The sequence below is a fragment of the Ursus arctos genome, unplaced genomic scaffold (genome assembly GCF_023065955.2).
Source record: "Ursus arctos isolate Adak ecotype North America unplaced genomic scaffold, UrsArc2.0 scaffold_27, whole genome shotgun sequence".
NCBI classification, from domain to species: domain Eukaryota; kingdom Metazoa; phylum Chordata; class Mammalia; order Carnivora; family Ursidae; genus Ursus; species Ursus arctos.
Genome location: NW_026622952.1, coordinates 11,653,941 through 11,670,019, shown reverse-complemented (window position 1 = coordinate 11,670,019; position 16,079 = coordinate 11,653,941). Strand labels below are relative to the sequence as shown.

Genomic DNA, 16,079 nt, shown 5'->3' with positions numbered 1-16,079 from the left:
CAGAGTGGAAAAAAGAGCCAATTTCAAAAAAAACCCACATACTGTATGATTCCAGCATTCTCAAAATGACAAAACCATACAGACAGAAAACAGATTAGTGGCTGGTCGAGGTTAAGGATGGGTTTGGGGGAGTCGACCATATAAAAGTATACCATAAAGAATGAGAGGGATTTTGTGATAATAGTTCCATATTTTGATTGCAGTGGTAGTTACGTGAATTTCCAAATGTGATAAAATGGCACAGAAATATATGCACAATGTATCAATACTAGTTTCCTGTGTTTGGTATTACACTATAAGTCCATAAGGTGTAACCAATGGGAAAAAGATGAAGGATACATGGGATCTTCTTGTACTATTTTTGTGACTTCCTCTGAATCTACAATTATTTCAAAATAAAAAGTGAAAAAATATAATAGATGCTTCTTCTTATGTAAAGAGTTTTAAAGAGTCAAATATAATAAAGCAATATGATTTTTAAGATCTGTGGTTTACTGGGAAACACAACAATCTAGCAAAGACAACACAATAGAACTTCTTGAGGCACCAATGTAAAAGTTTCATCAACCCATTATGCAAAGATTTATAGATTCAGTAGTATTAGAAAGAGATGAGAACATGTATTTTCTCTTTAATAAACATTTTATAATTTTGTGAATATTTTGTATTATTTAGTCTTGGGGTTCTACAGTATACACAACTGACGGATTCCTAGGCCATCCTAGCCAGTGTCAGCTTATAAGAAGTTAAGAGCTAAAAGCTTAACTTCACCTCCTACTCAATTATTAAACACGTTTATGTCCCTATAATAAGTCCCACAGCCTTATCAATCACCACTGACTCATGGTGACCAACTTCACTGCAATCAGTGGAGAGGGAGATAAGATACAACATACTGATTCAGGAGGCAGGAAGTCTCCGGAATCCAAAAACGGGTGAAACAAATCCACATGTCTCCAATGCACCCAACATCAGCAAAGACATATTTTTCTGCAACTTTTAATGATAAAGAGATATTAGTAGAAGTTTTCAGTGGGGGGAAAAACAGTCTTATAATTTCAAGAGACTCTATTAGCATAACATCAGAAAATCATAATCATCAATAAAAATATTCAAAAAAAGAAAATTAATTTTGAACTTAAAAAGTTTCTGGGGCAATAAAGAATGCCTGTGCTGGCCTGTGGAGATTTCCCAGGAAAACAAAGTAGTGTAGATACAAAGTCGCTGCACTCAACTGGAAAGGCCTAATTCAATTCTGTACATGCAGAAAAATGATCCCGAAGGAGTGTTTATAATACAGCTTTATATTAGGAGTTTGGTTTTATATTCTAATGTTTATCAAGGCATACACCTATATTTTTAGTTATATGACAAATCTTAGTATTTTGATGGTAAGAAATGGATTTTCTGATACAAAACCTCGTATTATAACTGATACTCAAGGACCAATAAATGAAATAAAGTAACTCAAAAGGGAAGGTAAACTAAGAGCCAGTTTCATGTGGTTGGCCATTTCACCAGCAATTTAGCAATTAACATTTCCTCCCAGAGTTAATAGTTAAGGGTTCCCCTACTACATTACAAAATTTCCTTTTTTCAAGGAAAGCTAAGGCAAACTACAGCACACAAATAAAGTTATCAACAAACATTAAAAGGACAAATCCCCATCCCCATACCAAGAGAGTCTGCCATGCATTCAGTTCTCTGTGACAATGATACCAATGACTACTGATTCTTGTCATCTTTTCCCCATCTCCATTAACCTATTCCCTCACATCCTCACATCTTCCTACTTGAACCTGAAATGAAATGATGAGATTTCAACATTACCTTTCCTTTGCTTTCTGGATCACCGAATAAACTAAAATATCAAACTGCTCATTACAGTCCGAATGAATGGTCTCAAAGCACTTCACACAGTAAACCTTTACAATGGTTACTGGACTCATTTTAAGAAACACATGGACCGCCAAGTGCAGAAGATGAAGATCTGCCCTCAGTAATAACAGTGATTTAGAGGTCGACAAGAATGAAATCTTGAGGCTCTCATTAGTCTTCAATTCAATCTAAATATTTAATTGCGCCTCACATTGAAGACAATAAAATTTCCATTTTTAAACGTAAGAAACAATTTGGCTGTCAAGTTATACACTGTTTTTCAAATTTTCATCATGTAGCACCTGATGACAATGATGACAAAGAAAATGTTCCGTCCAGGGGCGCCTGGGTGGCGCAGTCGTTAAGCGTCTGCCTTTGGCTCAGGGTGCGATCCCGGCGTTATGGGATCGAGCCCCACATCAGGCTCCTCCGCTATGAGCCTGCTTCTTCCTCTCCCACTCCCCCTGCCTGTGTTCCCTCTCTCGCTGGCTGTCTCCCTCTGTCAAATAAATAAATAAAATCTTAAAAAAAAAAATGTTCCATCTAAATAACTGTCTGTATAAGGACAAGTACTCTTCACATGAATTTAATACAAAATCTCTTTTGTTTCAAAATGCTGTCAGTCATATTATTTAACCCAAATCTCAAAATACTTCAAAACAATAATTGAAGTACAAATGAGTCCACTATATATTTATTAATCTACCTATTATAATTATTTTAAGAATACATACAAATATTATCCTTCTCTACCAACATTGTTACTTACCCTAAGTGGCTGAAACCTTAAGTACTATCAAGAAAGCAGTTAAATTTTATCAAGAAACATTCTACTACTCCCTTTAGAAAATGCCACATCTTAATAAACTTTGAAAAAGTACCTTCTATTACTGTTACAATAAATTATCACAAGTTCAGTGGTTTAAAACAGCAACACAGATTTATTATTTTAGTTCTAAAGGTTCAAAGCTGAACACCTGTTTCAGTGGGCTAAAATCAAGGGGTTAGCAGGGCTGCATTCCATACTGGAAACTCTTTTCAAAGAGAATCCATTTCCCTGCTTTTTCAATCTTCTAAAGACCCCTGCATTCCTGGGCTCAGGGCCCCCTTTCCCCATCTTCAAAGCAAAAAATGACTGGTTGAATCCTTCTTACAATGCATCACTGACTTGCTTCCTGTCTCCCTTCTCCAATTTTAAAGAATCTTGTGATACTTGGGGCCCACCAAGATAATCCAGGATAATCTCTCCATCTCTAGGTTAGCTGACTGGCAACCGTAATTCCATCTGTAACCTTAATTTCCGTCTGCATGTAAAATAAAATATTCCTAGGTTCCAGGAATTGAGATGTGGACATCTTTGGGCCATTATTTTGCCTACTATATATAGCATGTCCCTTCTTATAGTTTAAGTTTCAAAAGCACAACTATAACACACATGACCCTCTACCATCTAGTATTATTTCTATAAAATAACAAGGTAAAAATAAATAGAACAGTTCCATTATTTCCATTTGATAAACGAAGAATTAAGGCACAGAGAGTAATCTGCCCCATAATCTGTCCTAAATCAAAGTGCCTGCTAATTAGAGATCCAAGAGTAGTCACCAGGTCCCCTGATTCCTATTTTATTGTTCCTTGCTGCGGACCACAATAGTCTTTACTACTCTAAGAGCAAAATCTTCCCTATTGCTGATAACTCCTTTGTTCATTTTTATCAGGCCACAATTTAACAAGTCATCAACTGGGTTATTTATCACTTAATCTCACACACACACACATACTCGTACATATGTGTGTATGTTAATACAAAAATTACATAAACTGTATAATGTAATAATGTCTGCTTTAATTTTTTTCTAAACCAGGATCTTATCCAGGTTAATATGTTACATTTGACTGAATGAACTTAAGTTTTATCCAGTTGAATGCTTACCAATTAAGGCATGCCCTTTTCTATGGCAAAGAAAGAGAAGAACAGATAAAACACAATTATACAACAAAGACTCTCCAAAGGGTAAATAATGGGGAAAAAGGCAGAAATCCAATTACATATTAAATTATTAATTGAAATTCTAAATTGGGATAAGAAAAAATGAGAACTGTACCTAAGAATTTTTATTAATTCATTTCAACAGTTAACTTTAATTATGGTATTAAGTGATACTCTGTATAGTTGACCTAATCTCTCCTAATAAACCAATTTGTTTAAAGACTTCTTAAAAAATACCATCACATTTCTATCTTCTCTTGCATTTTTCAATAAATTTAAAAATATCTGAATCAGTATTATGTAATACAATGGGAATATTATTTCTGATCATGTTATTTTTCTTTTTTTTTTTTAAAGATTTTATTTATTTGACAGAGAGACAGCCAGTGAGAGAGGGAACACAAGCAGGGGGAGTGGGAGAGGAAGAAGCAGACTCCCAGCAGGGAGCCTGATGTGGGGGGCTCGATCCCAGGACCCTGGGATCACGCCGTGACCCGAAGGCAGACACTTAACAGTTGAGCCACCCGGGCACCCCAGGTCATGTTATTTTTCTATTAACATGAGAATAGCTACCAATTACTGAGCATATACTGCATAGATATTACACAAAGGTACTTTATTTGCATTCTCTCATTTAATCCCCTTAACAACTATATGAAGTACAGTTATTACTGCCACTTTAATAACTAAAAGACAATAAGTAACTTGCTTAAAGACCCACATCTTTTTTACTCCAACCCGTATAATATAATGCCATTGAGCCTGAAAATTTTTTTTAAGTGTTAATTGTTAGACTTTAAGTAGCAGTTTGAATTTGAGGTTTCCAAGTAAGATATATATATATAGTAAGGATCCTCTTAGTCTTTGCATGCAAGACAAATGCAGTCAAGCATTATTTGAAAGTACAGAGAGAGAAGAAAAAAAGCAAGTGACAGGAGCTTTGGTTCTTTAAAATAACGTCACTTGCTCCATTTAGCCTCTTATACTGCCAGAAAGCTGAAGAATTCCTTTATCAAGAGAATTTCAGTTTCTTTTCTTCCAGTAGTCTTTAGAAGGTATTCCACTGACTTCAAGCTTTAAGTGCTGTAAATGTAAAGTCCTTTGCTTAATCTCCGCCCACTTATTCCCCCCCCCCCCCCCCCCCCCGGCCCCTTGCCTTGTAGACAACTTATTCTTTCTGCTTGGAAAACTTCAGTATATATACATGTATCTTCCTCAGTGTGTCTTTTCTCATCAATACAGCATGGAACTCTGTGGGCCTCTTCAATCTCAAGACTTGGGTTTTTCCAGCTTATCATTTGTTTAATTATTACTGATCTCTTCTATCAGTTTTTTTTTTTCTTTTTTTTTCCCTCCTGAAACTCCAATCACATGAAAGGTTTCAAAAGAATGTAGACTTCCTGGGTCTATTTACCTTTTTCTTTACGACTTCCTGATGCTAACATTTTGCTCTGTATTTGCAGTTATTTCTCACATGATCTTCTAGGCTACTAATGTGGTTTTTCTTTAATTCATCTATTGAAGTTCTTACTTTGGAAAAATATTAGATTGTTTTGGCCTCAGGAAGCTTCTTCCATATTACACTTTAATTTCCCCGAGGGAATCTTTTTATTTTTTCATTCAGCTGTTTATCCAACCCCTACAGAAGTTCTGGGCATATATTCTGATTGTTCAATCTTCCCCTCTTCGAGAATTTTTCATTTTGTTTACTGGGCTTTCAGATCTAAACGCTGGGTATTCCAATCAGTGAGAATCCTACAGGTGTTACAAAACCACACACTTCCATTATCATTGAAATTGTTTGCTTGGAAGTCAGCATGCTGTCTCATGCCTGCTGAGGAACCCAGAAGTCTCCAAAGGGAACATGCTCTGTCCCCTTCTCCCTTGAGAATCACAGAGTATAAGAAGAGATGGGAGTGTGGTATAAATGCTAATAGTGTGGATCATGGGAATTATATAAAGATTTAAGAGATTTCTTTATTATCTGAGAGGCCCCATACTGGAACTTCCACCTACCAATCTTCTCAAGATCTCTGTATCAGTTATATTCATTGGGAATGACAGAAACCAATTCTGTCTACCTTAATGGGGCGGGGCCACTACCAACACTGCAGGAAAAAAAAACTGCTGTTATGAACGATTCCTTTATATCTCCAAGTCTCTGTACTCAAAATTCTACAATATAGAAGGGAGTGTCCGATTGACCAAAACAAGGCCATCCCTGTCTGCCAGGGTAGAAAGAAGAAAGGTCTGACTCCGTAAGCTTCTGTATTTCTCCCTACAATGATCACTCATTGTTTTAAATCTCCAAAATCAGAAAAGCAGTTGGATACTAGCTACCCAAAATTAAAAAAAAAAAAAAAAAAAAAGACAAATGTCCATTATGACTTCCAGACTTTATGTCCGTTAACTTTGTGAAAGATGTGTCTACAACTTGTTTTAAAATGGAATTTCAAAGCACTAACACTTGATAGTTTCAAAAAAAATCACATGACATATATTCAGAAAAGAAGATGTCATTTATTTTAATTTTTGGTGACTTTATATCTGGGAGTAGAGCGAAGCAGGGAGAAATGAATAAGTTCTGAAGGTAGAAAAAGTGTTAATTTCTAAAGTAAATTGGATTTGTTAAATATAATATAAAAATTATATCATCAGCATTAATATAATGAACCATGACCTCTCTTCAGTAGTTGGTTTAATTATACAAGCATTTAAAGTTGATTTTTTAAAATAATCTCAGGCTGTATTTTGTTCTTTTTGATGGCAGGTACATAGCATCTAAGAAAACATGGAATAGACTTTTTGTTTTTTTAACTGGAAATCTGTACCTCTTAATCCCCTTCACCTGTTTCACCCATACCCCCAACCCCCTGACTTCCCCTCTGGCAACCACTAGTTTATTCTTGTATTTATGAGTCTGTTTATTTTTATTTGTTTGCTTTGTTGGCATAGACTTTTAAATTGTCTTTTTAAAAAAAGTCAATAAAGGGTAAACAGAAGAAACCAGGAAATCTACATTACACAGTCAGAATTCAGGTTGAGATCTTAGCAATAATAATAGCAATTAATAAGAGCTATTACACCTGTCAGAATGGCTAGACTCAAAAAGACAGAAAATAACAAGTGTTGGTGAGGATGTGGAAAAAAAGGAACCCTCAGGCCCTGTTGGTGGGAATGTAAGTTGGTGCGGCTACTATGGAAATCAGTATGGAGGTTCCTCAAAAAATTAAAAATAGAGGGGTGCCTGGGTGGCTCAGTTGGTTAAACGTCCAGCTCTTGATTTCAGCTCCATTCACTGGTCTCAGGATATGAGACTGAGCCCCACACTGGGCTCTGTGCTCAGTGGGGAATCTGCTTCTCCCTCTTTCTTTCCCTATCTCTCTCCCACTGTTCCTCCCCCTGCTCACACGTGTTCTCTCTCAAATAAATCTTAAAAAAATTTTTTTTAAATAGAAATATCAACATGATTCTATAATTCTACCACTGGGTATTTATCCAAAGAAAATGAAAACACCACTTCAAAAAGATACATGCACCCTATGTTTATTGCAGCATTATTTACAATGGCCAAGATATGAAAGATATGCTAGATGAATGGATAAAAAGATGTAGTATACATTAGTATACATATACATATAAAATGGACTATCACTCAGCCATAAATAAGGATGAGATCTTGCCATTTACAACAATATGGATGAACCTAGAGGGTATTATGCTAAGGGAAATAATCAGACAGAGAAAGATGAATACCAGATGATGTCAATTATATGCACGATCTAAAAAACAAAGCAAACAAACAAAAAGCAGAAACAGACCCATAAATACAGAGAACAAACTGACGGTTGCCAAAGGGGAAGGTGGTGGGGGGATGGGAAAAATGGGTGAAGGGGAGTGGGAGATACAGGCTTTCAGTTATGGAATGAATAAGTCATGGGGATAAAAAGTACAGCACAGGGAATATAGTCAATGGTATTGTGATAAACAGCATTGTATGGTGACAGATGGTACCTATACTTGTGGTGAGCACAGCATAAAGTATAAACTTGCCTAATCACGTTGTACACCTGAAACTAATGTAACATAAGTCAATTATATTTCAATTTAAAAAGATAGCAATTAATATTATTTAACATTCACTGTATCAAATACTCTAAGTACTTTACATGTGTCATCAGCTAATCCTCCCAAGAACCCAAGTATTTCCATTTCCCATGTAACAAAACATGGTAGTTAAGTGGCCCCTAGTCTCATATACAGCTGGTAACTGGTCAGGTCAGGATATAAGCCCAGAAGATGTGCTTTGAAGCAACTACCCTGCTGCTGCCCTTAAGTCAGGGATAATGTGCCTTGGCTCTACCTTTATAAATATCAAAAGCATTGATTATTCTACCACACATATAGAGATAGAATTAATATGAAAATAATCAGGGAAGCATTTCATCAACTAGGCAAAAACCTTTCAGAAATTAATTCTGCACACTAATCTCTCAAAACCATCAGACTCAAACTTTAAACCATTTGTCTCAAAGTGGAAATTTGCCTAATAGTAAAATTTCAGAATCCCTTAACTATACTCAAATTCAGAAAGTATGATACATAAACTATCAGAGGTTTTGGTATATCTGGTTTCCTAATAGGTTCCTGAAAGCTAATTAAATGTACAAAAGGGTCTACAACCAATCTTGTTTCCCATAGTAACTATTTTAATAGCAGCTGTATCCTCAATTATATTTTGATTATAGTTTGAAGGTGCCCTTTCCCTTCCCTCAACTTTTATAAGACACAAGAAGTTAAACAGAAGGAAAGCAATATGTGCCAAAGTACACTGAGGATCGTGGGGCTGGGGGACAATGGGGATCCATTCTTTAAAAATTCAAGTACTATATCTAGTCTTCTGTTTCAACAGAACCTACATAAAAGGAGCATTTTCACTATGTACTTTTGGGAGGGGGATTAGGAGGAGAAGGAAAGAATATTAATTTCGATAACACATTAAAAGCATTGACAGAATGAAAAATTCAGAGGGGTACAGGTAAGAAAATAGAACACTGAAGCCTAGAAAGGATAAGAATTCAAGAAGGTGAAAACCATATAAAATTCTACAACTAATAACAAAAGAATCCAACATATATGACAAGGTAAAGCAAGAAGGAATGAAGATAGAGAAGTTATAAGTCTAGATTAGGTAAGAATACATACCGAGTTCAATAATAATTATCACATGGTAACTTACCACAACTTAAGAGGTTTTGTGTTCAAGAGAGGGTATTTTTTCAAGCTTTTCAGGGTAGTTTTAGGTAATGACTTAGTCCAGGATGTGGTATTTTAGTGAAAGACTTAGGAAATGGGAGAATCAACTGAAAAGGGAAGATCTCAAAGATCAAAAAGGACCAGGGTATCCAAAGGCTCATGTCAACGGATGTGGAAGTGACAAAAGATAATAACAGAGAATGTGATAAAGAAGTTGTAGGTCAGGCATTGCAATAATTTGAGGGAAAATGAAAAATATACTGGAGGCTAGAATAGATAGCTATAAAGAGAGAGAAAAATCTTAATAACCACACCACCATACATCTTTAAAAATGACACATATATTTGAGTTTTATGATAAAGATAAACGTGAAAGATTAAACTTGAAACGGATGTCATCCCAGAAGACAACAGTTATGTAAATCAACCTGCCATGGGCTAAATAAACACCCACCACCTTGAAGGTCAAGAAATAGATACACTCAGAAGAAACTATGCTGGTCTTCTGGAAGCTTGTTTTAGATTTAAGAATGAAAGGTATACAATAAAGCAAAATCTAATGTGTGTGTATATAATATTGTGTGTATATAATATATATATTATACACACACACACATTTAGATAAATATGAAAGAGAAAGAAATGTTGATTGAATACAATTTCATATCATCTCAAAATTTAAAATGGCTGAAAAGTTCAATTTTACTTGAAATTGCTTTTTTCCTAGCCTATGGCACATGTTGAACATATTAAGCTTTGTACTACTGTATTTGAGCCACTGGCTCAAAGCTTTCCGGTGCTAATAGCTGGTGTTCACTTTCAGCAACATAAAGTAAAAGATTCTGCCTTCGTGCTAGATGACTTTCCTTGAATCAACCTAAAGCATCCAAATATGTCATCCAATTCAGTAAGAACTTGTATTTTCTAATGGCTCTCATTTGATGCTAGGATGGAAAACTGCAGTCTTTCAAAGAGACTGTAAATTAACTAAATTTGTAATAGTAATCCATCAAAATTTAGTTCCACATCAGTTAGCATTTGACTTGCATTTGGAGAGTTAATGTTGTGAATCCTGTTCTTAACCAACTTTACATTGCCATCTCCCTACTTCCCTTCGATGGAAAAAAACTGCTTCTAAGAATAAGAAGTAACAAAGCCTTCTTTACTTATTCTGAGAGAACACTATTCCCACCACAATAAAAAAAGAAAAAATGGTAAACCTTTATTTAAAATGTTATACCTGTCAGACTGATCTTACAACTTAGATATCATCAAATAATACTTACCGATACATACGTCGATTTTCCCTTTAATAGCAGCTTCATGCAGAGGGGTATAGTTCCAGTTATCCCGAGCATTTGGATCAGCTCCTTGACACAGTAACAGACTCACAACCTCAGCATGGCCGAAAGAACAGGCATTATGAAGCGGGATGAGACCTCCATCATCACGAGCATGGACATTAGCACCCATCTGTAGTAAGTGTTCTACGACATCCTTCCTTCCAAACCCTAAAAAGAAGGATAATATACACTGAAGCAATTTTGTAAAAAGATACATTAATACTTCTTTAATAATATTAACCAATATGAACGCTTGCAGTACTGTCTTCTATAGCAAAAAGGGTTAAAAAAAATTGGCTACCATTCAAATGGATTCTCTCCTCTTACAGAACTCAGAACTAAGAAAGCTCTTCCTTAAGTCTTTGTGCAGTTCATTCAAGAGACATTTCTTTCTTTCTTTTTTTTTTTTCCAAAAGACATTTCTTCAACACCTTTTATGTGCCGGGCAACTCTGCTAGAAATACAAGATGAATAAGACTCCGGTCCAAGGCATGCATTCCCCCTCATGCTTCACAAGAAAAAATTTTATGTGTAAAATCCATCTATTTTAAGAAATGAAGGTTATTTAAATACTACTGACAACCAAATCTAAAACAAATTACAACACAACATTATACCAGAAAAACTAGAGAAGAATGTATGGATACCAGAAATATGTGGTAATAGTTTGGTTATAAGAACTACAAAAAGAACTAAAAATAATGCCAAAATATCTACTCTTGGGACTGATTGCCAAACTAAAAGCAAAACAATGTAAGCTTGGATTTAGTGAGTCTGAGGAAACAATATGACAAACAAGTGGGGCATTTAGAAAGACAGAACTAGAAAACTGATAAGTATCAGAATTTTCAGACAGAAAAAGCGGGGGGAAAGAACGGGTCTGAATCAGTGTAAGGACTAGGCACACACTGAGAAAGGTAAAAATTACCAAGAAAGTACATTAGGGAAGTCAAAGAGCAACAACAGCACACAAAGTCCAGCATGATGAGGATTTAGAAGAGAAAAAAGCCATGGACAATTTTAAATTATAGCACAGTGATGAAATTACAAGTTACACTGTAATGGATTAAGAAGAAGATTATAAGCATTAGTATTTTTATTTTTATAAGCTAATATCTTTCTTAATGATTCTTTCGCTCCTACTTTAAATTTTATCTGGTCTTACTGTCTAAGTATCACTACCTCCATGCTATTATTTACTGTGCAATGCAGTTAGAAAGTGGCATCATAAACAAAACTAAAAGCATAAAATGGTCCTATCTTCCTTCATTTTATGCATATAAACTGAGAACTATGAGGAAAACAGAAAAAAAAATTATTTCAAGATATGTTCTCCACACTATCTACATTTATAATTCATTCAATCCAGGAAAACAGGCTCTAAGAAAAAGTCTCCAAAACAAAAGATGTGTTTCCACAGATACATATTACAAAGTCAGAATTGGGTTTCCATAGAAAATATCCTTCAAAAAAAGCTGAAAATTTTGGGTGAAAAGAGGTGAATAGTGTATTACTAACTGAAATACCAAAAGTATAGGATACATGCTAATATAACTATCACCATCTTGCTGTTGGTTCCTTAATACCTACACAACTTTCACAGATGTTAGGTTCTGTTTATTTCTCTAACTTCAGCGTCCTTCACTCTACTATCACAGCCTTACTCTTCGTTGGGCCATAGCTGCTTTCCTTACTCATGAAGATTTCATGATTTTCCTTTTACGGATTTGAATAAAGTCTGCATGGCAAACTCACATTCCCTAATCAATGCACTGATAATATCTGAGAATGAATTTCCTTTCTTCACTAATAAGCAAGTAAGTTAAAATAAGATACTTTTTAAAACTTATCAACTGGCATTTTAAAAAGTATCCATTGTAACTTTGAAGCAAAACGGAAAGTGTGTGTTTACTTTTTACTAGTACTTTCAGACCTAAAATATAAAAAACAAACCAAAAAATATTGGTATCAAACTGAGTGTGGGGAAATGGAATTGTGCTCACACACTGATAATTTGAGCGTGAACTGGTACCACATTTTAGAAAAAAATACAGCTTTATATGAGCAAAGACTCTGTATCAAGATGTTTATCAAAGCATTACTTATAGAAAACCATGGAAACAATTCGAGATGTCCAAAAATAATGGCTCTGTTAAGTAAATGATGGTTTTTCATATATCATCCTGTACTAAAAGGATGCTATAGAACATTGTGAATATACTTAATGCCACTGAATTATACACTAAAAAATGGCTTAAAAGGTAAATTTTATTTTTTAAGTTTTAAGATAGAAAAAAAGATTAAATCACTAAGAATTTCCTTTTCTTCTCTTTATCTGTTTTCCTATTATCATAAAAAAACACAGTTTTGTATAAAATTTATCTAAGTGTATACACATACACGTTTATAAAAGAAGGTGGAAGTAGACAGTCAAAATCAGTAGACAATGAAGAAATTATCTCTTTTAACTTGGTCTTGTGTTAATAAAACATATTATTAAATCAGAGGTTTTGTTATTCACAACAGTCCCCTATTTAAACGACTTAGAAATTTAGCACTTAGTAATTTAGAAAAGTTCATTTAAAATGTAAAGTTTACTTACAACCTAAATTTTACCTGTTCCATTGAGTAAAATCAGAATTGGTCATCATTCTATAATGTTAAACGCTCAAACATTATTTTCACACATAAAGAGAATTCATTATCTCTGATGGTTATACAAGGCCTCTGTTTCACAAACAAGGTTTGTAGTCATAATTATCCCTATAATTGAATTGCTTATTTGGGTCTAAAGAACCAAAATAAAAATAGTAATTAGGTTCACAGTCAAAGAACTGCATAGAATTTGAAGTAACTTATCACTAATTAACTGTTCAGAGAATAGTCCCTAAGTGAAAGCATTACAGACACATACTGCAGACAAGATTTTCAGTGTCTCATTTCATTAAGCTAGCACATGTTTAAAAAATAGCTAAATCACAATTTTTTAATGTAGCTGCTTATACACAGTTGCTACTTATACATGTATTTATGGCTCGGTGTTATGAAGTTCAGAAGGAAAACCAATACACCTTCTCTCTCTGATCCAGCAAGACTGTAATTCTCTGATCTTTACCAACACACAACATGTGCTATTGAGTTATACTAGAGGTATACTTCAACTTTTACAAAAAAACTCTTTTTGCTCGAAGTACATGCCCTATTCTTGGCCACACTAAAATAACAATAATGGTTAAGTAACTAACATTTAGTAAGCTCGTATGTGTCAAAAAGTATGCCAAATACTTGACGTGCATCAGCTCCTTATGATAACACCCTGTGGGAGATACCATTATCCTCATTTTGTTAAGTGGTTCTTTTCCTCAGTGCTGATATTCATGAGCTGTGCTTCTCAATACACATCTCAATTCTGTCTACTACCCAGTGCTACCATCTCGGTTTGTAGTTCCATGATCTCCCGTCTAGACTTCAGCATACAGCCTTCGAACAGCATATAACCTTCTAACTGGTCTCTCTGCTGTCACATCTGCTGCCTTACAATTCACTGTTAACACAGTAGGCAGACTGATCTTTTCAAGGCATATATCAGAGTAGGTCATTTTCCTGCTTAAAATCCTGCAGTGGGTTCCCTAATATTAACACATGCAATAAAATAATGCTACAAACTCCTTAGGACCTGCAAGGCTTTATGTGAGCTGACCCCTCTCACCTCTCCCATGTCATTGAGTTTTATTTGCCCTGTCTTTCACTTTCGGTTCCCTGAATATGACAAACTCCTTTCAGCCTAGGGGACTTTGAACTGTTCTCTGAGAACTTGCACCCGGATCTTCACATGCCTCACTCCTCCTGCCATCCAACTATCAGCCCAAAGATAAGCAACTCAGAGGACTCTGACTGACCGCTCAATTTAAAGTCGCCTATGCATGCACACATACTTTTCCATCATTATTTTCAATAGCACGCAGTTTTACTTTCTTTCTGCATTTAATCACTACCTGAAATTACCTCGTTCATTTACCTACTTGCCTTTTATATATCTCACCATTCAAAGATGTGTCATAAAAAGAGGTACTCTTGAGTTAGGAGCTATCTCATGAACCGGTGTGTCTCAAGCATCTAAAATAGTGCCTGATACACAGTATGGCTTCAGTAAAATATTTGCTGATTACATGAATATACATAATGTTGCTTACTTCGTCATAATTAAATCAAAGAGCAACTAAGTAGCTTTTAATTTTATATTTTTAACTTACAGAAAGAAAACATCTAAAGGCTTTTCCAGCTACAAAAATATCAGAAATATTTTTAAATATTTACAAAAAAACAAATTTTCACAAAGGAAAATCATCTGTAATGCCATCATCACCCAGAGATAACCACATGAACATTTTGATGATTAAACTACCAGATTTCTTTTTTTGCATGTGTGTATATGTCTTTGCTCTGCCATATGTCTTTGCTCTGCCTCTTCACTTTTCAACTATCTTAGATATATTTTCAGGTAAAAATTTCAAAAGTATACATCATTTTCTTATGAATTACTTAGCCTTCTACTACATGAATATGTCATAAGTTATTTAGTTGGGTGGTTTCACCATTATAAAAAGGAGATTTTGCCATTATAAAAAAAATTAAAATAAATATCCTTATATACATGTCTTCATACATCCATCCAGTTCTTTATGATAAATTGCTTAAAGTAGAAGGACTAGGCCAAAGGATATGTGTTTAAAATTTCATATGTTGCCAAACTGTCCTCTAATTCAGTGTATCAATTTTCATTTTTAACCAAAATGCTTGAGTACACCCATTTCCCCATCTTGTGTACGTGAACACATATTTATAATCTTTACAAAGAGGCAAAAATAGAAAATGCACTCCTTAACTTACATTTTCTGGGCTTAGACAGTTGCTCTTTTTTTAGAAAATTAAATATATGAATACAGTTGAAATCTCTCTTAATCATAGTCTTCTCCTTTCTTCCCCGAAGATCCCACTACATAAGCTCAATGTTTGTTATACTTGCCTGTATTTTTATACTTTTTATCTATGTGTGTTTTTAAACACTATTTCACATTAATATATTTACATATTATATATTTCATATTCCATGTTATTATCTATATTCATATTATATTGTCAATATCACATGGTCTTCAATATCTATTAGTGAGATTAATAGTTGTGACAATTAACCCCTCTTCTTGCTGACCCACAGAAACTCATATTGCTCAGGAATTGGTCGGAATGTAATATATTAGCTAAGAGAAGGTAAACCTTTCCCCAGTCCAAGGAGTGAATCCTGATTACTCTAAGCCAGAAAGGCGATTCTATTCCTCTTTGGCAGTGACTGGCAAGGAGACAGAATGGAGAATCTAGAAGCTTCTGGAAAGACTTTTCTCCCCGCTAATAGAAGATATGTAGAAGAAAAAGGACCTTTTCTCCTCTCTCCCTTCCTCTCTATTTTTAGAAAATTCTCACATAAAGTTATGACATTCAGAGCTGCTCATACCACGATGGGAAGGTCAAGAGAATTATGAAAATCCTAGCATAGAACCCTACTGTGCTCACAGAGTATTCAACCAATTCTTGAACTTCCTACCTCTAGACTT

The 16,079-nt window shown here is 34.8% G+C and overlaps 1 protein-coding gene across 1 annotated transcript in view; it reads right to left on the bottom strand.

Annotated features, from left to right (window-relative positions):
• TNKS (tankyrase) overlaps positions 1-16,079 on the bottom strand; it is a 203,465-nt gene that overhangs the window by 161,050 nt on the left and 26,336 nt on the right. Inside the window, exon 2 of the mRNA XM_026508362.4 lies at positions 10,411-10,635. Coding sequence (XP_026364147.2) covers positions 10,411-10,635 — 225 coding nt within the window. The remainder of the gene's footprint in view (positions 1-10,410; positions 10,636-16,079) is intronic.